Source organism: Passer domesticus, chromosome 16 (genome assembly GCF_036417665.1).
Source record: "Passer domesticus isolate bPasDom1 chromosome 16, bPasDom1.hap1, whole genome shotgun sequence".
Taxonomy (NCBI): domain Eukaryota; kingdom Metazoa; phylum Chordata; class Aves; order Passeriformes; family Passeridae; genus Passer; species Passer domesticus.
Window position 1 is genome coordinate 10,698,211 of NC_087489.1, and position 24,283 is coordinate 10,722,493.

The 24,283-nt window shown below is 41.3% G+C and overlaps 1 protein-coding gene across 4 annotated transcripts in view; it reads right to left on the minus strand.

Moving 5' to 3' along the window:
- Positions 1–23,997, minus strand: part of OSBPL2 (oxysterol binding protein like 2) — a 33,300-nt gene extending 9,303 nt beyond the window's left edge. Inside the window, exons 1-9 of one of the 4 annotated variants that reach the window (XM_064391179.1) lie at positions 23,862–23,997; positions 22,741–22,830; positions 17,533–17,708; positions 11,837–11,994; positions 6,081–6,228; positions 5,761–5,836; positions 4,429–4,563; positions 3,297–3,394; positions 2,438–2,620 (exon numbers count right to left, since the gene is read on the minus strand). In XM_064391179.1, the coding sequence (XP_064247249.1) occupies positions 2,438–2,620; positions 3,297–3,394; positions 4,429–4,563; positions 5,761–5,836; positions 6,081–6,228; positions 11,837–11,873 (677 nt within the window). In that variant the 5' untranslated portion in view covers positions 11,874–11,994; positions 17,533–17,708; positions 22,741–22,830; positions 23,862–23,997. Of the gene's footprint in view, positions 1–2,437; positions 2,621–3,296; positions 3,395–4,428; positions 4,564–5,760; positions 5,837–6,080; positions 6,229–11,836; positions 11,995–17,532; positions 17,709–22,740; positions 22,849–22,917; positions 22,943–23,861 lie in introns of those variants that run through there. The other 3 variants (XM_064391177.1, XM_064391178.1, XM_064391180.1) reach the window with 3 other exon arrangements.
- Positions 23,998–24,283: the final 286 nt, after the last annotated feature.

Sequence of the window (24,283 nt, forward strand, 5' to 3'; positions counted from 1 at the left end):
CTGTTCATGGCAAGGTAAAATATTTAGCATTTCTCTGAATATCCAGCACTCTCTTCAGAACAGAAGAGAAACAGACTTTTCTTTACAAGCCAACAACGTGTTGTATCCAAGCATTGGTGCAAGTTAATGAAGTGATATTGCCATTATTCTTCTCCCTTCTCACATGAGTTTTACAGTTGCTGTGCTTTCGATTACAAATTTCAGCCCAACATAAAGAGCAGTCCAGGAATTCCACTTTTTCATTTGAATTTTGAAGTTTTAAGTGATAAAACATAGTATTTGCAGGAGAACCAGACTAATGCCTGTCTTCTGTTCAATTGCTGCAGCAGCAGTAAATTGCATAAGTGGTTTCCACAAACATGCCACAAGTTTTCTCATCTGTATTTGAGGCCTGGTCCAGTGCCACTGAAGGTAATTTTGGGGGTGTCAGTGGTTTTTGCTTTTTTTTATTTGGTTGTTTAACACCACTGGGACACAACAGCACTATTGCAAGCTCCACAAACATGACATTTTAAAATTCAGTTCACAACTCAATTCCATCCTTTCTCCAAAGATTTGCTGAGAAGAAGGAAAAATCCTAGAACTGATTTTCCACTTGGCTTTATTTTTGGTTTATTGTTTTGTGAAAAGCTTTGAAGGTGAGTTTACAGATTCAAAATCCTTAAAAGATATTATTCCAGAAATGATCAAAAAGTTAAACAACAGGATTCCTACTGTCACTAGCAGAGTCAAAGCCATCTATTCACAGTCATCTTTCCATGCTGGTAAGGGAAATACTGAAGTTACCTGGTAGACAATCTATCCATCTCAGAAAAGTTTGTAAACTCAGTTTTAACAGAAAATACAGAAAAAAGCAGCGTCCTCTGTAAAAAGTGCCTTGCACTTCTGCTTCCAGTGAGCATGGAGAGAACACTCCCATGTCATCTTTCCAACCCATCTGTCATTTCCCAGTACAGAGAAACAAGAGATCATTGAAGTCTCACTATTTCCCACAGCTCCTTTTCTTCAAGGAGTCTTTAGAACAATGACTACTCTTCAGCTGGGGGAAAGAATACCAGAATCCCTCAAATTCACCCCCCAGCCTTTAAACACAGTTTTATTCCTGAACTATTCTGACACAAATTCTTTACAGCATAAACCAAAACACAATACAAGGCACTTATGATCAGGGCTGAACAATTGAAGCACTTTTTGTGCTGGAGAAGTGAGAGAAAAGTGTCTTTAAATGCTCTGAAAAATAGTCATGGTTAATATAAAGGCACAATTTAATACTGACTCACAGCTTTGCTTCCCAAACAGCTCCTTGTTCACTCAGGCCCTGAGCAGTTCTCAGACTCCTCAAAGCAACAGAATGGTCTGAATCACAACACTGAGAGGCTCAAAATTTGATTTCAACTCCTGCTGCTAACTTGAAGCAATTATTGAAAAGAAATGTTTTAACTGTTTATTTTCCAGTTTAAATCTCAGCCTTGATTAGGTTCAGCAAGAATTTTAATAATTCTCTAAAGAAAGGCTCTCGAGGAACAAACATTATTTTGGTAACACCTGCATTCTACACTAACATTCACAGTTCCTTCTACCTCAGAAATTTCCTTTATTTCCATCATCATTTATCTCCAAGACCAGTTCATACTTTTATGAACTTTGGAATATTAGATGCCAGCAGCTGAAAAATTAAACTTCTTCCAAAATAAAGTACAGGAAAAGCCAATGCCTGCTGTGCAAGACAAGTTGGTTTTTTATTGAAACCAAATGTCTACAACTTTCTTAAGTCAACATTTTAAAACCACCTGAGTTAGGCCTCAGAAAGGCTTTTATAAAAGCAGCAAATGCAGAATATTTTATTTGCAACTGTTCTAGTGCATCCTCATGTCCCACTTGGAAAGCTCCAGAGTCTTTGTGCCACCAGGACACAAAACAACTCGTGGGACATCACGTAATTCATGAGAGACGAGCCTGGGAGCAAGCTGGAGAGGCATTCTTGATCTCAGTAGGAAGCTGATCCTTCTCTGGAAGGATCCTGACAGGTTTCTCCCGTTCCCTTACCACACAGAACAGTTACTGTGAGATGCAGCTCTTTCCACACAAACCACCAAAACCAACAGCAACACTGAAAATTGAGATGAGCGTGAACAGCCCAGTAAGAGAATTTCATCTCTATATTTAAATTTAACATGCCTTCACAGAACTAGCTTTCAGTAACAACCAATATCTAAGAAATGCTAATTTTCATGGTGGAAAAACTGGGTCAAATTGCTACAGCTATGAAAGCACAACACAAAAAAAAACCCCAGCTCTGAAATTTAGCAGTGAAAATTAACTTGTAAATCAATTCTTAGAACCTCTTCAGCAAGGGGTTTTAAGGTAATCACTGCTGAAAAGCCAACATGGTTATTACAAAAAGTAAAAAAAAAAGTTATTTACGTCTCATACTCACTTCAGAAGCTCCAAAGTAATTGTTCCCCGAGGCTCTGCTTCTATACTCTTTCCCCAGAATTTTAGTTTGGGATAGATTGATCCATGAAATATGAAGTCCTTATTGAGGCCTTCAGAATAAAATGCACTAATAGGTGGATGGTGGCTGACTTGTTCAGATATAAACCTAAATCCTAAGTCCTCCCTGGCAACAACAAAAAAAGAGCATTAAACAGTAAGCATATTTTAATACTGCAAGAGAAAATAAAAGATTTGCTATTTTTAAAAAAGTGAATTATTTTTAGATTAAACTGAAGGTGAGACTTTTCCTTTTCTAGTTCTGTGACACCTTTACAATTAATGAAATTAAAGGATTTTTACTCTGAACACTTTCCTTTTATACCCCAAAGCAGATTTCTACCCAGAAAGGCATCTGAAGAAATTTCACTGAAATAATTCATGAAAATACAGAAACCCTTTGGGCAACATGAAAAGGTCTGACAGAAAATTCTTTACTCTACTGCAGACATATCACCCATTTATTTGAGAAATCTCAAAGTCCTTCAGACTAATTTCTCTATCTGACATGATCAACAAAACAATATTAAAATTAATTAACAGTGTCTGCTCAGGAAGCATTTTTGGTGGAAGAACATGAACCAATTTTTCTCTAAATAATTCAAAGAATATTCTGCCTAAACTTAGAAATAAAATTATTAGCTTTTATAACAACTTCTCAGAAATTCTGAGATAGTTTGAGGAAAAGAATTTTAGCTATACTCAGAAATATACTTTAGTGGCATTTTACTACAACCAAACCAGTGTGAGAGTCTGCTAACTCAAGAACACAAACAGCCCCAGCTCCCAAATTAAATTACTACCTGGTTAATTCATAGGTTTCTCCTAACAGTGGGTTAAATGGTTTGCCAGTTCTCTCCCACTGAGAAGCTACAGCAGAAACTGCAAAAGCAGCTACAGCCTGTAAACAAATTGAGAACACATTGTTATGAGAACAGTGCATTAAAACTCAAAGTTTATTGTACTTTATTTGTTGCACATTACAGTATTTATTATTCCAGAAAGGAATTGCTTTATATTTCTTAAGGCAAAAACATTTGTAAGCCATAGAAAAGTGACAAGGAAGTGGGGAGATATAAGCACTTGTTAAGAATCTCATTTCCAACAGGAATTATTGTCTGTGGTAAATTCTGCCAGATTACACTCTGCCTCACCTACTTCTAGAAGATCAGCCTGGTTTTTTAAATCTACTTTTCCCCCAGCTTTGACTGCCCCCACCCTCAGCTCACTGGGAACAGATCCTCACTCTCCTAGTGCCAGGTAGGAACCATTTCTAGCACAGATGAGACTTCTTGAGCCAGGCCAGCAGGTTCAGGGACAATCCAGTGTCAGGGGACACTGAGGAGCTCCTTCAGGCTGGGAAATGGAGGTATGGACCACAGGAACCAAGATAAACCCTCCACTGCACTTGAGTAAAACCAGAGCTGTGAGCAACACCAGCACGACCTGATGCACACAGGTGTCACCATATTCACTGCCCTGGTGGGAGAGCAGCCAGGTGCTGTATCCTACTCCCAATAACAACCAGTTTTGGAGAAGAAAATTGTGGTAAATTTGTCTCTGTCACAACAATTTTTCATCCAGGAACTTCAAAATCACTCAGCAAACCAATTTAGAGTGATATAAAGCCATGATTTCATCTTCACAACACATAAAACCATTTAAAAAGTCACAGTTAAAGAAATGAGTTGAGATCCTTGGGCATGGTCAGTTGTGGCACTTTTCTTTTAAGCTCTGTGTATGCATGAAGGGTCAAAATGTCACAAATATTTTACACAGCCACTATGAAAGAAGAAACTCATCTAGACAGACAAACTGGGCATTCTTACTGTAGCCCCTGAGAAAGAGATACACTCAAGGGAGAAACTGTCTTAAAATCAAAGACTGGGAGAAAAAAGACTTGTGAATTACCCAGAAGGTGGTGGGGATTCTTACCTGCATTCTTTCCAGGGGATCTGCAAGACTACAAGCCTTATTGATGAGGTATATATGCTCCATATATTCTGTTATCCTTTGAAGGAAACTCAAGGGCTCGTTGAAGACAATGGGCATTGTAATCTTGGACAGCTCCTACATAACCAAAGGGCAGGTTGATTTCTTAGACACAACATTAAGTAAACAACTGGCAACAACAAGAATTTTGGAAAAAGAATTGTGGGTGAGTTTATTTATAGTACTCCTCAAAGGATATTTGGCAAGCCTGAAGCAGATCTGCTACAGCTGAAAGGGGCTGGAAGCACTGCAGAACCCCACTTGCAATCTGAAATAACAACTTAAAACATTGATTCAGCTAACCTAATAAATCCACAGAGAATGTTACCTTCTCTGCTGTGCTCTGTGTAAAGCAGAAGAGGTTAAAATCTCCCTAGGTAGCAGCAATAATGTGCCAACCAGCTCTGTGCTGATACTGAAGTGCCACATGCTCCTTGGAAAACCTCACATGCTTATTTGCATAAAATCTATCTATTTCACTGCAGCAACCACAAATTATTCTTTGAAAGGAACATTTACATAAAGAATAGCACTTGAATTGCTCTAACAGATTTTAGTGGTTTATTTAAGCAGCCTGTTATTTGTGTCAGACCATTTCTGCCTGTGCAGATAAAGACAGACACAAAGTTCACACAGAGATTTCCAACTCCCCAGGTCTTTTACTACACCCAAGAAAATCTGGCTGTTTAATTACAAAGTTGCACTCATGAGCATTAAAACATCTGTGTAAATGCTTAAAACTCAGCAGACAGTAGATGAAGTTTATGCAACATTTTCCTCACCTTGGCACAAGCAAGGGAAAAAAACTAACTTCAAGTGATTTGGTCCAAGCAAAAGCTTGAGTAGATAGGTCACTCATCCCACCAAAAAGGAGTTTTGAGGGAACAACTGCATCTCCTAGATGACATTAATTAATAAAATAAAGTCCTAAATCACCTTTTGCTGAGTAAAGAATTTAAAAAAGAGAGCAGGTAAGAGAGCATTGTGTCAATCAAACATTTGATTATATTTTAATGGCTTTAGTCTAGTTCTTAAAGGACAGTTTCAAAAATGCCAATCCACATGCTGCTCTAACACCTAAAGAAGATATGGAAATAGTACTGTTAATAAATAAATGTTGAGATTTTGGGAATTGCAGTTTAAAACTGTTTCCTACTAAAAAAAAAAAAAAGGAAAATGCACCATATGTTATTTTGTGTCTCGATGCTGAAGCAATAAAATTAATTAGCTGACATTAGGAGACCTAACACAGATGCTTCATTCAAGCTAACTTACCAGTCCAATGCATTTTTTTAATATGCTCCACACACTAAAATCACTTCTAGAAAACATTGGGGCAGGTAATGATGTCCTGTAATGGGAAAAAAAAACAAAAACCAACTGTCATTATCAGCCCACTAAACAACAAGCCATTTTATTTTCCATTGAAGCAACTTATAAAGGAAGCAAAGCATCCCCCCAGACTTGCCACAGGAAGCAGACCATGAAATGCCTTTCCAACCCCACAGAATTACCCTCTGAGGACAGCAATGTCCCAAAAGGTGTGAGCCAGCACGTGCTCCACTCCCATCTCCTCTGCAGCTCTCTGTGTTTACCTGTGTCTCTTAATCCCATTTTCTTGGATCTCTGTTTCTCCATTATGCTTTCCAGTGCTATTGCTTTGGTGTGGCTCTAGATCAAGCATTTCTGGACCTTTATGGTTTGCTTCTGAAAACTCTCCTGAAGAATTGTCAGAATCAAAGCCTGTATAAAAACCAAAATGCAACAGTTTTCTTAGGAGCCTTCCCATGCCACAGAGTGCCACTCACATTTTGCAAGTCTCACACCTGAAGAATGCCTAGACTAGGTTAGTTTATTTCAAAGACTATTAGAGTGAAAACCCTTATTAAGCAACCTAATTTCCAGGAGTATTATGAGCCAACTATTGCATTAGAATAAAGAATTATCATTTTTCACGCTGCTGAATGTAAGACTAATTTAGAATCTTAAAAGCTCTTGAGTAGCTCCTAATCAGATTAGCAGCATTTTCTCTTTTCCAGAGCTGCAGTGTAATTACAATAATTTGTTTCAGTTATGTAGTTTTCCTCAAAGACATCAAATAAATTAAATTTACATTACTAATAGGCAAGGAAAAAAATTTTAAAAAAAGAGAAAACAGCTATTTCACAATGCAGGGGCAAACACCCAGACAACTGGAACCACAGAAATGTAGGACATTGAACTTCTTTTTGCCACCCATACCTGCAAACCATCTAATGCTTCCCTAATGGCTGCACAGGAACATGTGGACACCAGGATGAACCATTCCCTGAGCTCTACAAGTGACCTGCAGGAGGTGGCTGCACTTCCCATCTCCCAAATCCATCCACTTGGTCCAGAGCTACTGGAAACACCATTGCAACCAAAGCCCAGCCTGCAGCAACCTGCTTGGACCAGCTTTAATCCCTAAATGTTAAACCAGCAGCAATCTGTAGAACACAAATTTGTGTTATCAAGCAGCCCTAAGTGAAAGTTGGATTAAACCAAGTATCCAAGATTCCTAATGATTTTTAGTCATATAAATTACAAATATAGTAATATAAATAATGACAATTTTTGCATATGGCTTTGAATGAGAAGATTTTTAAAGCATTCTATGCACCTCTACACACACCCCTGGTCTCAGTCAACAGCAAGAGGCCTCCCCTCAGTGCTGCAGAAACAAACCACTTGTAAACCACAACAGCATCACCACAGAACACCCTAAAATGATCAATTAATACAATCCTTCACAGCTGCCACAGCACTGCCACACAAATCACTGCTGATCAGGCAGTGTAATAAAGGAACATTTTTGCTGAAATTAATTCTGAAATCATTAATCCTTTCTGAGTGCCATAGGGGTCAATTCTTCCTCAAGACTTTAGTTTCCAGCTTCCAATTTAAGAGTCAAAAAGCAACATTAAATGAGGGTATTTGCTGGCATACACTTTTTGCCATGGTTTTAAGGAATACATAATTTTTGCATTCCTTTTGTTCCAGCTGTCACAGCCTGGGCAGCCCCTTGTCTTTTTACTGAGCTCCCATCACACCCAGCTATGGCCTGTCCCAGAGTCTGCTGTGGGCACAGAAAGATTCTGAAATATTACAAATCCTGCAAACACTCTAATGGAGTAAAGAAATCAGTTGTGACAAAGATTATTCCATTTTAAATAGACTAAAATGCTGTGATCTTTTGCCATTAACTTTTTCACAAAACAGTACTTCAACTTTATTTTAACCTCTCCAATAGCTGCTTTTGATACATTAGAGCAATTCATGCAAGGCACACAATCCAGAAACAAAAAGCTGCACTTTTTTCAGGGATCAAGACCATGGCAATAATATCCAGAACTGCACCAGGAAGTCCCACTGATAGGATTTTATTTGGTAAACAGCAGGTGTAATGAGTGATGTCATGTCTTGCCCTGTCTCCTACATTTTGATGTCACAATAATGTAATTACACAGCAATAATCACACCTTGGCACTCTTAGTACTCAACTGGAAAGCATGTCAGTCACACATAGATTCAGGTCATTAAAATGAGGAGTACCCTGAAACACCTGTCTTAAAAAAACCTTCAGTCAACTCACAACAAAATATTTCTGATTTTAAAATAGTATGTTTAACCATATATTAGCTTTTTTGGAACCTGTTACAGTACAAGCAGCAAAATAACTTATTAGCTTAACTATAAGTTGGAAAAAAAAAGCTTTTTCAAGTTCATCCAAAAATCTGATCAAACTCACACAACAACAAGGAACAGCATCACTTCAATGGGATTAAAACACCTAAATGTAAAAGTAAAGCTTCACAACAGGGATAGTCCACTGGCTTATAGGGGAATAGTTCTGAAAAAGGTTACTGTGATTTCAGTCTTTATACTGTACCTGAAACCCTGCAAATCCTGTCAAATGGTCATTGTGTTGTCCACATTAGTGTTTGTTTCCTACGATTCAGAATTGTTTTGTCCTGTTCTTGTAAAGGACAAGAGGAATTTAGATTCAAGTATATATATTATTTATGGACAACAATATGTCATTGGTAAGTAAATAAATGCCAATTCAAATGAGTGTCTTGCAGACAAACAACAAAAATTAAATCCCTGCTCCAGAAAAGGAAGTACATCAGAAGGGTAAGTCTGCTTTTATTAGAGTGCACTTCCACCTAATTACTTTTAAAAAACACCAAACCAAAACCACTATGGTACATAGCCAGATAATCACAGACTTTCAGCTGCACTTTCCACCTTAGCATCACATGACTTATCCACTACAAGCCCATTGAGAAAGCTTAGCAAGGTGCTTCTCAATGAAGTTCTAGGTATTATAGCTCCATTAAGAACTATCCAGACACTGTTTTATGGAGAGGCAGAAGAAGAGCACACAGAAATGATTTGTAGTTTTTCTAAGTTCCAAAAAGAACCTTACACCACCTGCCAATAAAGCTTTGAACTTGAGAAACCGAGTAGGTTAGAGTTACTTACAGGACAGTTTTCATACTGAAAAGCCACTGGGAGTGAGGATAAAAATGGAGATTTAAAAGGAGGATGGGAACCAGAGACAGAAATACAATGTCAACAATTAGCTTTATCAGAAGTCCCACTTATATGTGTTAAGAGTGAGAAACAAAAGGTTTTAAAAAGACAAACTTTCAAAGTAAAATACTTAAGTTGGGTGCCAACATAAATACATTTCAAGAGCTTAAAGAAAAGTGACTTGCCAGTAACTTTACATCTCTTAGCCTTCCTCTTCCACATCCTGCAGATGAACCAAGTCCACCCAGAGCGTGCTGCCCATGAGCCAAGGCAGCAGCCTGCTGCTTCTGAGTCATGGGCAGGGACAGCAGCCCTCCCCCTGGACAGTCAGCAACCTCCCTGAGCAATCATTAATTGTCAGCCAAGGCAGAAAGGGAATCAAAACACCTTGGTACTGAGAGCCCTCACCCCTAAAAAAAGGAATAGGGATAAACATGCTGGAAGTGCAGACAGCAAGTGAAGCAAGAGGTATTGTTTTTATTTGCCAGAAATTAACCATTCTCCCCTTTCCAAAATAAGTCAATTGTCACAAGCTGCAGCTGATGGAGGCAGGTTGGCCTTTCACAACATCTGCAATTCTTACACAGCCATTGATTCAGTGTGATCCAGACAGATGAAAATACATCAGTTTGGCAGATAACCTCACTTCCTCCTCCCCACGTGAAAGCAACAACACCCTCACAAATACACCTGGCTGGATGAACCAGCTGAGCCTCATGGGCACAGAACACATTTCTGTGCAACTGCAGGCTAATATTTAAAAAAGCAAAATTAAATTATTTGTGTTCTCAAAAATAAACTACCCTGGTAAACAGCCAGGCATTTTCCTGCTTTGTGGCAACACTTCCACAAAACACTTTGGCAAAAAGATACCTGACAATATTAATGAAGGATACAGCTCAGAAGAGGTCCCTGATGGCACACAGTCTTTACAAAGTCTGTGATGACATTAACACACCCGAGGTGACAGGGATCAAAGCTAGATGCTCCTTGTCTCTCAGAAAAATTCTAAGAAGATGAAATTCATCTAAGGATTGACCACCTTTGTCCTGATCCAGCCCCAGAGAAGGCAGCCACTGGAATTTGAGAAAAAGCAGATTCATGGCAACTGTGATGTCTGGAATTCAGTGAGATCACAGGTAACATTCCCAAGGGATTCCCTAGGCAGTACTCATTGATGAGGTAAGGCTGTCAAGTGTCAGCAATGCTAATAACCTCTGACTGCAAAGAAACTTCTCCCCATGGAAATTTTGTCACCAACTCATCCATCCCCTTGATTCATCAACAGCCCAGTCCATGCTGCAGCTCCAAAAGTGCCATCATCATCCAGTCAGGGACAAACCATGTGCCAGCAGGATGATTCCCAATCACACAGCACACCATTCCCTCCCATGACCATGTCCAGTTCTGAGCAGAGTCAGCCAGGACTGCAGGTACAAGAACAGCTCAGTCACCACCACCTGGAGCTCTTGCAGGGGGAATCAACTTTTTGAGGTAGGGGGAAAAAAGAGGAGGAAGAGGAAAGAGTTTGACAAAACCAGAGTGTCTAAATACAGATGGGTCAAACACCAAGGGCTGTGCAGTTTCTGCAGCAAGGGACAAAGGAATGCATCACCATCAAAGCTGCACAATGCAGACCTCATGTTTAGAGGTACATTTCTTTTCACACCTTTTTCAGTGGAAAAAAAATCTAGTTCATTTATGGCAGTGACCCTGAGCTCACCATTATTAATGACACACAGAAAGATTTTAATGGTACAATGGTTTGATTTTACAGACGAATTTGGAGTACTAGTCCCCATCACTCCCAGCTGGCATGAATGCAAACCAAATTTCCTCTCTCCCCTGTGACATAGTTGTGACAAGTCCTGTACAGTCTGCTGTCAGTCACACTGCTTCACCCAGCCCCCTCTGTTTATTCCTCACATGAATTTCCAACCATCCATATCTAAGTCTACCTTACCCACTTCTATCTACCATGCTACTTCCATTCCTGCAGCTTTCACACTTACCATTATTCTCTTTTCATTCCTGTGATTTTATATTCACTACTGCACACTCAATATTTCTCATTTCACCTCTGCTACAGGATTTCTTGAGAGACATTTAAGTGGAAATCTTTAAAATTGTTTGAAATCTTTAAGAGGATTTCCTTTTTCTTTATTAAAATACTTCAAGCATTTTATTTTACCACTAAAGCCATCTAAAGCTCTTATAAATAACTATTCATCCTCATTAGTTGAAAGCAAAGTACTATTTGATACACTGCTCAAGTGTGAAGTGATTCATGTTTGCTTTTTTAGAGAAAATAGGATTGCAAAGACTTTTGGCTCCCTATCTTGAAAACATGCTTTTACAGCAATTTGTTTCTGACTAGAAAAACATTTTCTACTTCAATTCTTTAGAATAAGTTTTCCATTAAAATAAAAAAAATGAATACAATAACAATAAAAACAACCCACAGGAAATATTTCACCTTTCAAAGGGTCTGCTTCTCAAGCTGCTATTAAATTGATTTTCACAGAAAATAAAAGCAAGACCTGGCCACTAAAGGACCATTCTAGTGATGAAATAATAACTGGCATTAAGCTTTAACAAAAAACCCCCTCATTTGCAAGCCTGGACACGAGCTACAATTTTCCTTTTCTACTTTTCAGAAGACAGCACTACAAGTTTTACCAACCCAAGTTCACTTTTGATTTATTATTAACAGCCATATATTGCCAGCCCCCCACCACAGACACAATGCAATTTACAGGGGTTTTCTCCCCTTGGCACCGTGCCCATCACTCACCCGTAACGGCATCATAAAATTCTTCTTCACTGTTCATCCTTCAGGGTGAAATCTGGTGCAGCCAGTGCAGCTCTCTCTAATGCATCCTTGAACTTGATTTAAAGTATCTGGGTGTTGTCAGGGTCTTCTTTTGCAAATACCCAGCTGCTTTAGATGATCTATTTGACAAGACAGGGAAACAGAATTAGCAGCTTCCACATTTCTCCTGTGTACAAACGCTCACACTTGACAAACACTAATTTTCCTGTTTCTTCCCATGGCAAGAGATGGATTTCTGCATTCATAAGTAAACAGCTTTCTTTGATAACCACAGTAATTTTGAAGACAACTATTACCTGCCACGAGAACAGCTGATTTACTGTGTCACACTTCTCTCTGTATCAATACTTCATATACATTACTGTAAAATGTATCTTATTTACAGCAAGTTAAACTTCAGGCAAGTACAGCTAGAAGGAACAGAGAACTGACAGAAGAAAAAGCCAGCTGGCAAACCAAAAATTCTCCTTAGCAAGATGATAAGCTTTATTGCATCCTTAACCAAGAAAGCTGGGAACAAGAAAGAACCTTGGTATCTCAAAGTCTGACCACTGCATGAAAATGCTGGGCCTGACTCTCCATCATGCAATCAATATGCAGTGACCCTGAGAGAAGTTTTGTCAGGCCACTGCTATGCACTCTCAAAGAGAAAACTGGAGATTTTTCCCTCTAGAAGGAATGTAAAGAACCAACAAACTTTTCCTCAGGAGAACCATGCACTCTGCAAATAACTTACAGATTTATGTAGCATTCCAGCTCTACTTTATGGATGGACTAAATTAGATTTTTTCCAGATGGTTGACAATGGTGTAATGCAAATATTTTTACCTCACCCAATTTTAGTTTAAGGAGAAGAATGGGAAAATTTCATTTTCAATCTTACAAACGTTCACCAGGTTGCAACAACGAGCCCAGTGCACAGCAATAAATGACAGCATGGCAATGCTATCGATATCTCCTCCAAAACAACCTCAATCTGTCAGTCTCAATTTTTTCTGATCCCGAAGATTCCACTGCTTTTGTGACAGTAGTTTCTCCAGAGTAATTATAATTGCACAATTCCATTCCAATTAAGAGAAACAAAGCCAGAAGTGCACTCTGCTCCTAGGAGAAGAGTGTACCATGTTTGAAGCCAATTCCTTCTTTTTCTCTGCAAGAAACCAGACTGTGTTTCAGGTCTTTTTCCCCTCACTGCCCAGAACAAAAGCTGTTTGAATGTCTCACATACATACAGTTCTAACTGTCCATTCAGAGGGAGGAGCTAAACCAGCCCACTATGGGGCTCATCTAAGTTAATGAATTAATTTAGTGTTTGCCTTGAGGTAGTTTATGTCTTTCAAGGATAGCTATTTCAGTTTGTCACTTTTCCCTTAGGAACCTCCCATCTCCTTGCTACTCTAGGATTTTATAACAATCTCTGCACCAGCAATATCATATTTACAAATCCTCACCCTCCAAGTATCTTTGGAGATGGAAGACATTTATGCTTTCAATTGTCTGCAAGCATTGCATCCTTCTCACAAAACAGCTGCCAATATTTCCAGAAGGAAGCTTATATATGTACAAGACACAGCCCTCTCATGATCAGGACTACAACTACATTATTTTCTCCATGTTTTCTTGCATCTTCCCTTTTTCTGTTTAGTGTTGTATAGAAAGCACTAAGAAATAGAAATTATGACTCAGTAAACTGTCAAATATCATTAAGAGCCTTAGAATAAATAAGGTCATACAGATGAATGCCAGTTTCTCCTCTCCCCTCTCCTGCACAATAATAATTGCATTACAAAAGGCCTTGTGAAGTGGAACTACATCCCACAGTGTGCAGTTTCACTGCAGAGACAACAAAGCTTTCCCATAAAAACACTCACCAAGTACAAATAAAAGTGACCAGAATCAGAGACAAATGAAAAGCAGAGTTAGCTTGTGCTCTCCTGACATCTGCCTCACACCACACCTGAAGCTCACTGCTGTTTGAAAATTCAATCATATGCCAGTAAGTCATATACAAAATATTCATTGAAATCACTTTACATAATTACAGCGATAAAATGTCCCAAGGTGTTAGGAACATTTTAAAAAAGGAAAAAATAATATATTTTGCTGAGTTACACTAGGAATAACTTTCCATTTGCATCACTTCTTTTACATTCAGTTCTTTTATACAGCAGAGATTAACATGAATTTGCATGTAGCTGAACACAGAGTGATAACAGCATTCAGCTTTCATGAGCCAAAAAAATGGGATGATGGGATTAAATCCTGTTCTCTTACTAAGAGCAACACCAAAAGTTACTTTTAACTAGGCTGAAATACCAGAAGACAAAAACATCCTGGTGGCTTCATATTCAGCATCTGTAACCTGCATTTCCTCTTCCATTCCCTGATGTTCCCAGAAGAATTCACCTGCACACCAGCAAGGGTGGTTAGCAGCACCCTTTAAAAAAAAATTATCAAAAAGAAATTATCAAAAATTGCCATTGAAAGAAGGGTGCAACACTCCTGTGTCAGACAGACCTTCAGGACTCAGGCCCAGCTGCTCTCCTGGAAAATCTTTCATACAGCACAAACATCCTGTCATGGTCTCACCTTTCAGCCCTGCAGAGCTGAAGGAACACAAAAAGTCTGTCTGGACATTTTCTTGCATACACAGTAACCAACAGGGATGTAACAAACAGGATTCCACACAGACTCTGCTTGTTGAGAGAACACTGTCAGCAGATGAGGTTTGCTGCTTTACAGGCTAAAATAAATTATCTCAGTGGCTTTCACTTTCCAGGCAGGGCCAAGGGGCTGGACCTGGGTGCCCAAGACAGAGACACCCAGAAATGTGCTTTTCCAGGGGATCTCAGCCCAGCTGAGAGACAGAGACACCCAGAAATGTGCTTTTCCAGGGGATCTCAGCCCAGCTGAGAGACAGAGATACCCAAAATGTGCTTTTCCAGGGGATCTCAGCCCAGCTGCACTCCCCAAACCATCTTATCAATAACAGGGAAAAGCTGCAAGTACAGGCACCTTCAGAGAACTGGAAAATCCTCATTTAATGATGACAACACACCCCTGGCCACAACCAGGATAGATTTTGTGGTTTACAGGGTAAGCAACAAAGCTTATCTACTTCCTCATATTTCAAGGCTATGGATTGGTATGAACTAATTTATTATGTTTCATGGCAGGAGATGGAATGAGATGATCTTTAAGGCTCTTTCCAACCCAAACCACCCTATGACTATGTGATAACCATTAAAACTTTTAATTCTTATAGTTCATCAGAGAGGATCACACATTCCTGACTGATGAGCATGGCCAGCCCCTTCCTTAAAGGAGAAAACAAAACATGCAGCTGAAATAAAAACTGCAGGAACACCTCCACAGCACACCTTGAAATAGGTTCTGCAGAAGGGAGGGATGACTCAGAATTCCAGAATTCCTGCCTTCCAGAACTAGGTCTGTCACAGGAGAGGAAACAAACAGAAAGGGCAGTTCCTAAACACCAGACAGGTCCCAGGAGGAGCTCAGGAGCAAAATCCCTTCTCCCAGTGACCCCCAGAGCCTTGATGCAGAGCATGTAACAAACTATTCACACCAGCCAGCCCCAGCCAGGGCCCACGACCAAGGAAGCACAAAGTGGTTGTGAATAATGTCACACAAAGTGCTGAACCTGTCACTCGGCAGTGACAAGTCCCAGCTGATGTGGCTGCCAATAACACGCTCTGCATGCAAAGCTCTCTGCAGGTCACAGTGTCCCCTACAAGGTCACAGGCCCCAGCAGTAGAAGGCACACAAATTCTCTTCCAGAAATACACCAGTCCCAGACTCTGCACAATTTCTATTTTAAACCATTTCCTCCCACTTGAACTTATTTTTAAAACCAGGACAACAAAAGCACAAGACTTTCAAGAAAATCACTTTATAAACTGCCTAATTTGCTCCAGGCATTCTGTGACGTGCATGTGAGCATCTCCCTGAGAGGAGATGCACGTTCCACCTCCAGGGCTGCTCTCCAAAACCAGCGTGTGGGAATGCACTGCCTTTATCTGGGGAAATTAGTAATCCCTCAAATTTGTCACTTCGTAGGCTTGTTCCCACTCAAATTTCATTTTTCAGGAGAAAAGTAACAAAAACAACCAACTTATGTCAACCATGCTCCTGGATCCTAGGAACTTCTACACCAATTAAAGAACCCCAAAAATTTGTACCCCTGAAAGAGTTTAAACCTGTAACTACACTAAGTTAAATGGACTAGTTCCTCTATCCTAACTTGTTCTTCCAGGTTAATCCTCAATAAAGACCCAGCTGGATAACCAAAAGTTACTCCTCCTTAAAGAAACATTTACATTTCTATAGAAAGAGCAGCATTTACAATGAGTGGCTCACTGGGCTGGAATGTGGCTCAGCAAGCTCAGGTTTGAAGCTGGCTGGGGACAGCTGCAGTGCCTTTTTCCTCCAGACCTCAAGCTGAAATCTTCATCATGCATCAATTCTGGAAAGCTTTGCTAACACCACCCTTCTAAATTAAAAATCCTTTTTTTTTTTTTTTTTTGAAAGCACATGTTCTAGCTGTACATAACATATAAAACACTTGGTTCTATTCATTACACAGAATCTACTTGTGAGATCCAGAAGCATTTAAGTAAAACCAAGCAGAGAATCAATAAGCAGTCATTAAAATAACCCCAGAGGTTCACCAGCACAAGCAGGTAGGGTGGTAGGAGTTCAGTACCCTGGAATTAAGAGTGCCACCAAAGAATTCATGAACTAGCACATTCATCAGCTTTTTCACACGCCTAACAAGGTTTTATTGGGTGTGCATTTTCACAGCAAATTTTAAAATCATTTAAGTTTTTCAACATGAAAAGAGAAAAATTGCAAGCAATTAAGAAAAAGGAAGAAGAAAAAAAAAGTCACTTGGGACCTTCCTCATGAAAAACGTTTTCATTACTTTGACAGGATAAGGGAGAACGTGAATTTTCAAACTGACAGGGGGCAGGTTTACATTTTATATTAGAATAAAATTCTTCCCTGTGATGGTGCTGAGGCACTGGCACAGGGTGCCCAGAGCAGCTGTGGCTGCCCCTGGATCCCTGGAAGTGCCCAAGGCCAGGTTGGAAGGGGCCTGGAGCAGCCTGGGACAGTGGAAGGTGTCCCCCTGAGATGAGCTTTAAGGCCCCTCCCAACCCAAACTACTCACTGATTCTGTGACACTTTGTGTTCAGGATGTATCTTCTGTCCAGAAAGAGATTCCCAAAGAGCCAAAAGAAGATTACACATCCACATCCTTCATAATAACAGCAAAAATAAGAAATGGGGAAACAAAGAACACAAAATCCCCCAGTGTACAATACGACTGCTGGAATAAGAGCCAACCCCATAATCTCTTGAGTTGCCAGCTGCAATAAAACATAGCTGTAGCGCTTCAAGGGACAGAAATAAATAACTTGAACTAACAGATAAATATTCATGTGTGTTTAATTCATACACATCTCCTGAAAACATCAAACATGCAGTGTTTCATCTCTGAATGAAAGCTTCAGCAAGGATGAATCTTAATTGACTCATGAAATTAGGTTACCAGCAACACTGGATCTAAAGCATCCACAAAAATTAGCCAAGAAGCAAATTTAATTGGCAATTTAGATTAACTGTTATGCACTTACAATCTCTTCAGCCAGAGAACAGCCACACAGACAGCAGAATCCAAGAGAGGATTTTCTTTCCCAAGTGAGATTTGTTTCTTAGTCCAAAGTTTGAATGTAATACCATCTGCCAGATGTCTTGGCAAGATAAAGTTCTCTGCAACCACAGCAAGAGTAGGGCAACTTCCTTCTCAGATCTGTTAAATAAAGGGCAGAGAGGCTGAATGAGGAGCATCAGCTGAACACTCAGCCCACTGTCACTTTTCCATTTCTTGGGAAATTGCAGCTGTCCCTACCACAGGCTTTTATGTAGTTGGGAGTTATTAAATGGCCTGGGGACAGTTCAGTGCCAGCACTTGAAACAATGATGACAACAAACTGAACATCTGAAAGGTTAGCTCTGAACAAATGAGCTGAGCCATTCATGGCAGACAGAACCACGTTCTGTTCTCTCAGAAATAGCAATTTTTGGTGATGCTTCACAGGAATTAAGAGACAACTGAAACATTACAAGTCTGGCTTTCAAAGGATTAAAGGCCACAAAACTTGTTTCTGCATCAGAAAAATGACAGCAACTGTCCCACACACTAATCATTGTCCCAGCACAAAGCTCCAGTGCTGCCACCAGAAGCATTATTTACTGAACATAAAAATTGTAAAGATGAATCTGGACAGAACACATCCTCCCAGAATAACCTCAATTACCTATGGAATCAATGGCTATTCCCCACTTTCACTTCAGCCAAAAATTCTGTTCTACAGCCAAGGATACTGGCTTGCAGAACTTCCCTCAAATGTAACAAACAGATCAAGGAAACTTGATTCCAGCAGATTAATATTTTTTGGTACAAAACACTTCATTGAAATTCATACAGAATTCTGTAAATGTTCTCCTTTCTTAACAATACCTCAATATCAGAGACATTTCTGCACCTGAGAGCATCTGATACAGCATTTTTCAGACTCTGTAACCTTCCCTTGGAAACTATTTCATGGCCTATGACTGTAAAAAATGACAAAATTCTGTTCTGCACACCTCTCCACGCATGATGCATAATGCTAGGTTTGATCAGGAGTGATAAATCAGCTCATTTCCAGCCACACTGTTAAAAAAATAAATCATTCAATACTGGATTGTAAAACTAGTTATTTCATAGTTGTTTCCTGGGGATCTATTTTATCTTACTTGTAAGAGAGAAGGTGGGAAGTAATCAATAACTCCAAGCACAGTGGCTTTGGACACAAGTGTCAGTAGATACATAATTAATCATTTAGGAACACTTCTTTGAAGATAAAATTAAGGATGCTTGGGTATTTCTCATCATAATGCAACCACCCCTGCAAATTGATCACTGAAGCTTATGAAGACAGTTACAGCATAAAATATCACTGGAGAAAACCCCTAGAACAGCAAAAATAGTTCTGTGTGTGAGTTCATAGATCTTCCTCCTCAAAGGCAGCTTTGTCTCTGTGGACTCATTCTCTCCAGGAAGATGCAGGTTTACATTCACTCTGCACAAGGAATTTTGTAAATAATTTTCACAGCGACTTTTAGACAATTATGGTAGCAATTATATTGCAAATAAAGCAGGAGGATGACAGTGACTAAGCCAGTGCAAAGCCCTGCAGTAGAAGAAACCATATTTTTATGCCTCCTCACACACAGATTCCAGCATGAGCACCTGCACACAGCTAACAGCCTATTTCTGAGGGGGGTTTTAAGGTGATACCACAAATTAGCAAAAGCTTTAGGAAGTCAGATTTTATGCTATGACTGAATATCCTTTAAAGCTGCATTTATAGTAAATACCTACTGAATTCCAGTATAAGGCTGCTACTCCGTTTGCTTAAAAATGAAACAAAATTAACTTGGACTTCTCAAGACAGGACAAATATCTCCATTTAGAGCCCAGTTTTAATAAAGAACCCACCCAGCTATCTGCTCAGTAACATTAACCCCCTTGGGTAACAAAACGTGCACAGCACTTTGTTTAAAACAAAACAAGGGCATGTAAACAAAGTTATTTACACCTCTGGAGATGGGTAACATCTTTGTTCCACTATTAAACAACCACTCAACAGTTTCATTGTTCTAGTGCACCACCCAGAAAGAATCCATGCACGGGGCAGTTCTGCTCTCCTGGAAAAGTTTTTATTTCAGTCAGCACAGGTTGCTGAAGGGCCCCTTAGGAACAGGCTGGAGAGAGAATTCTCTGCAGCCTTAACACACACAGGATTCATCACCGAGAGCTCCTGAAGGGATTCTCATCCTCACCTGACTGCCCTGACATGCTGTAGGGAGCAGAGGAGCCGGCTGGTGAGTTAGTGAGCTGAGCAAGAGGGATGTGAACCACAGACACCTCAGAATTCTCACACTTTACCACCTTCAAACTCCAATACCTGGAGTAACTATCCAGTAACTATCACTAGAATCAAAACAATGAGATCTACTAACAGATTCTTTTGGAAGGCCTAAAAAAAATTTACTCAGAAGAGTAAAAATAATGCTAGTAAAAACATAATGAAGTTATTTATCCAGTCACAAAAACACATTTCTTGACAAATACCCCAAGCACACAAACTCTGCAGTACCCCAGAGGTTCACAGCATCCCAAGAGCCTTTATCTCATCCAAAACTGACCAGCACAGCAAAGGAGCTGGACTGGAGCAGGAACAGCACAGACCAGTTTGGTCTAACACCAAGCACAGCCATCAGGTGTCCAACAGAGCAGAGACAGCTCAAGTTTGGGACTACAAAACCAAGAGGGCCAAGACTAAAAAGTCCAGCTCTGCTTCTGCAGCTGCAGGGACAATTCACCTTTTGTGAACCCTCCCTCCCAGCAGATGGATAAACAAGGCCAGGAAGACAACACTCTGCATTTTCTGAATGGAGAGCTGCTGCAATCTACTACAAACCTGTCTCATTAAATTATGTGCATAATAAAATAAACTGAATTAATCTAAATGATCTGTCTAGACCAGCAAATGAATTTCCAATTGTAACTGTATTTGAGGAAAGAAAAAAAAAAATCAAGATTAAGTAAGCTTAGTCTATTCTTGTAACTTATTGATCCTGAAAATTAAGACATTATCTTTGTGCACTGAATCAACAATACATTTTTAAAGAGTATAACTGAAAGTTATGGTAAGCCACATTTGAAATGCTTGTTGCTCTCTCCTGCAACTTGCTTTTACAAGCCTTTAAGGATACAAAGTAAATAATTACATCACATACATTTGTCTGCACAGTAATTATTAAGATGCAAGGATTGAGATAATGAATTCTTGAATTCCAAATTCTGTTCCATAAAATAATAAAATCCATTAAAGATTTGCCATAAAGCATAACCTCTATTTTTTTTTGCAACAGGAAAAACATCAAAGTCCCCTATCTCCAAAGTGGCAGACACAGAGTGACCAATTTGTTCCTTGCTCTCACTTTCCAATTTATTCAGCTTGGAAAAGACACCCATGTGATCAGCTGCATATCTGCAAGCTCAGCAACAACATTCCTGCTCTTGAGCACTCCTAATTTAACACATATTCTTTGCACGCCTCATTTGGTGCATTTCTTCCAAGAATTGTAAGAACCAAACATTTTAGCTACTTCACAAAAAAAGACTAAACACTAAGCATTTTACAACATCATACCAGTGTCAAATACAGACATTTCTTACATCTCCATGAGGCAGGTGACAAAACTGATGGAGTGAAAGACCAGAAAAATGGCACCTTGTAAACAGAAGGCCCAGATATGAACAGCATGATGTAACATTGCATTTGTTCAAGGACAAGCTACCTCAAATATCAAAGCTAATAAATTATCTGCTTAAAAATTCAGCGTACTTGCAGGCTAATCTTGCTTTCAAACAACAGCAAAAAAAAATATCATCTGACTGGCACTACAAACAGTGATTTAAAAATATAGCCTTATCAAAGCAAAAAAAAAAGCCTGATTTTTGGCTGGTTTTCCAGCCAACACTAAGATAACAGAAAGCAAAGCTTTCCACCTTTGTTCTAGGTCAGCATATGTGAAGTTCACACAGAAGAATTCACAAGAAGAAAGACTGAAAGAAATTCCAGTTTCAGTCATAAGACCTGCCAGCAAGTACATATCATAGAAAGCAGTAACAGTATTAAAAGTGACTTAAAGAAACCATCCAAGAGTGGAAACAATCTTCTTGATCAGTTACCAAAAGATGTCAGCAAACAAATAACCACACTGCTTTTCAATACTGCATCAGCTGAAACCTTTAGCCCATCTAGCCCTTAACTGCCTGCAAGCACAGGGTTTGTTGTCTAATCACCATTTTCTACCTCAAACTTTTGCCTTCTGTTTCTAAGATTATTTTGGCATGGCTGAAGAGCCAGTTCTGGAGGGAAAAAGCCATATATTTTTTCCTGGACAGCAGACAACTCAACTTCCTTTTGAGGACTTCCTGAAGTTACAAGTTCATCATGAGGTGCTGCTGGTCCAGGAAAGCAAAACCATAACAATCACTGCTGATCCTCTCCCAGACTGCCCTCAGCTTTCTGCCATGTGCTCAAACACGTGCATGGCTCCACAACTATTTTAAGAAAAAGCTGTGTTTACTGTAACTGAAAACCCAAGGGGTTATTCAGGGGGAAAATCAGCACTTGGAATTTCTTGCTTCCGTGCTAGTTTAGCCAGTTCTCCTAGTCCCATCCCACGGCACAGCGCCTCATGTTTGGATGTGACCCAAGTCACTGCTTCCAGAAACTGCCCTGAGCTTTTAGAAGTCCCTGAGCATGCTGGTGTAAAGTTTGTTCATGTGGTTGCCCCCAGATGGCAACATGAACGTGGATTTATAGAACTTCAGAAGGTTAAGTTGGAATGATCAAATTTATTTTCCCTCACATGCAAAGCTTTAGAAAAGGAAACAATATGGGAAGAGTGGTGCAAGTGAACACTGCAGATCCACCATGCTTCCTTTTACTTTCTTGGAATCTCAAATGAAGGCTATGTAATTTAGCTGAGAAAATTCACAGCAAATGGAAGAAGTATCTGCTTGCTTGGCAGACACTTCTGAGAGGAAACACAAGGTTATTGCACACATAAAAGCCAGGAGGTGATTTTGAAACTGCATTTGAAATTCTGGCCTGCAAGTGCTGCACACCAACAAACTGCTTCCAAAAGAAGCCCTGAATCCAAACATACAGAGAGGACAAACACGATCAATAACCAAATTAAATAAATTGATCTTTTACCTTTATTACCATGCAGAAGTTCTGGTGGCATGTTATTTAAAAAGAAGCCTTTTTTCCTGCTGTTTTTCCCATCTTGCTTTTTCCCCTTCTCTGTAAGAGAAACACCGAGTAGGTAACTGAAAAACAAAATTAAATAAAAGCCAACCCCGAATAAACCCCAACTGCTTCAGCTGTGACCTGAAAGGCCCCTTGAGGCTCTGCGCTGTGCTGAAACCGAGCCCAGCACATTCCTCGGGGGAGCCGGGCCTCCTCTGCTCAACCGCCCAGCTGCACGGGCGATCGGAAAAACCGGGTAAAATCAGAAAAATCCCAGCGATGGGGCTGCCGGAGCCGCGCGGACCCAGGGATGGGGGGACGGGGAAGGACCGGGACGGGATCACCGGGGGGATCACGGCACCGGGAACGGCCCAGGCGGGACGGGATCGCGGCACCGGGCACGGTTCTGTACGGGCAGGATCCACAGCCCCGGGGGAAATCACAGCACCGGGCACGGTTCTGTACGGGCAGGATCCACAGCCCCGGGGGAAATCACAGCACCGGGCACGGTTCTGTACGGGCAGGATCCACAGCCCCGGGGGAAATCACAGCACCGGGCACGGTTCTGTACGGGCACGGCTCAGCACCGAGCAGGATCCACAGCCCTGGGGGAAATCACAGCACCGGGCACGGTTCTGTACGGGCACGGCTCAGCACCGAGCAGGATTCACAGCACCGGGCACAGCTCAGCACCGGGCAGGGCTCGGCACCGGGCACTGCCTCAGCACCGGGCAGGATCCACAGCCCCGGGCAGGATCCTCAGCCCCGGGCACAGCTCAGCACCTCGCCCCAGCGCTGCCCAGGCTGCAGCCCGGGCCTGCGGCCCGCAGCGCCCCGAGCCCCCCCGGCACATCCAGGCCCCTCTGGGCCGCCGCGACGGGAGGGAAGCGTTGGGGCGGCCGCTGCACCGCCCGCCCCCGCCGCGCTGACAGCGCGGCCCGCGGCCCGCTGGGGACGGGGCGGGACCCCCGAGCCGGGCCCGAACGGGGCCGTGGGGGCGCTGGGGCTGCGAGGGGAGCGGAGGCCCCGCGGTAGCGGAACGCGGAGCGCAGCGCGGCGGCCCCGGGCCCGGCCCGCGGCGTTACCTGCACCGGCTCCAGCGACGGCACCGCGGACACCCAGGCGGAAGTGCGGCCCTGGACGCGGTGGATTGACAGGCGCCTCCGCCAATCGCAGAGCGAGGCCGCGCCCCGCCGTTGCCAAGACGACGAATCAGCTCCCCGTCCCTCCGCTGGGAGGCGGGGCGAATGCTAATGAGGCGCCGAGCCTGACCGCCCCGGGCCGCGCCACCGCTGGGGAGACCGCTGGCCAATGGCGCAGGGGATATGCAGATGAGGGCGTGGCTATGCAGATGAGGCGGTACCGGCAGCCCCCGCGGCCGGGGACGCCTCACCGAGAGAATTCCCAGAGGATTTTTGGGTCCCCCGGGAAGAATGACAGCCTTGTGGGTGCTCTCAGCTGTGGGATTTGTGGGAAATTTCAGCTCGTGGATGGTTTCACAGTGCAA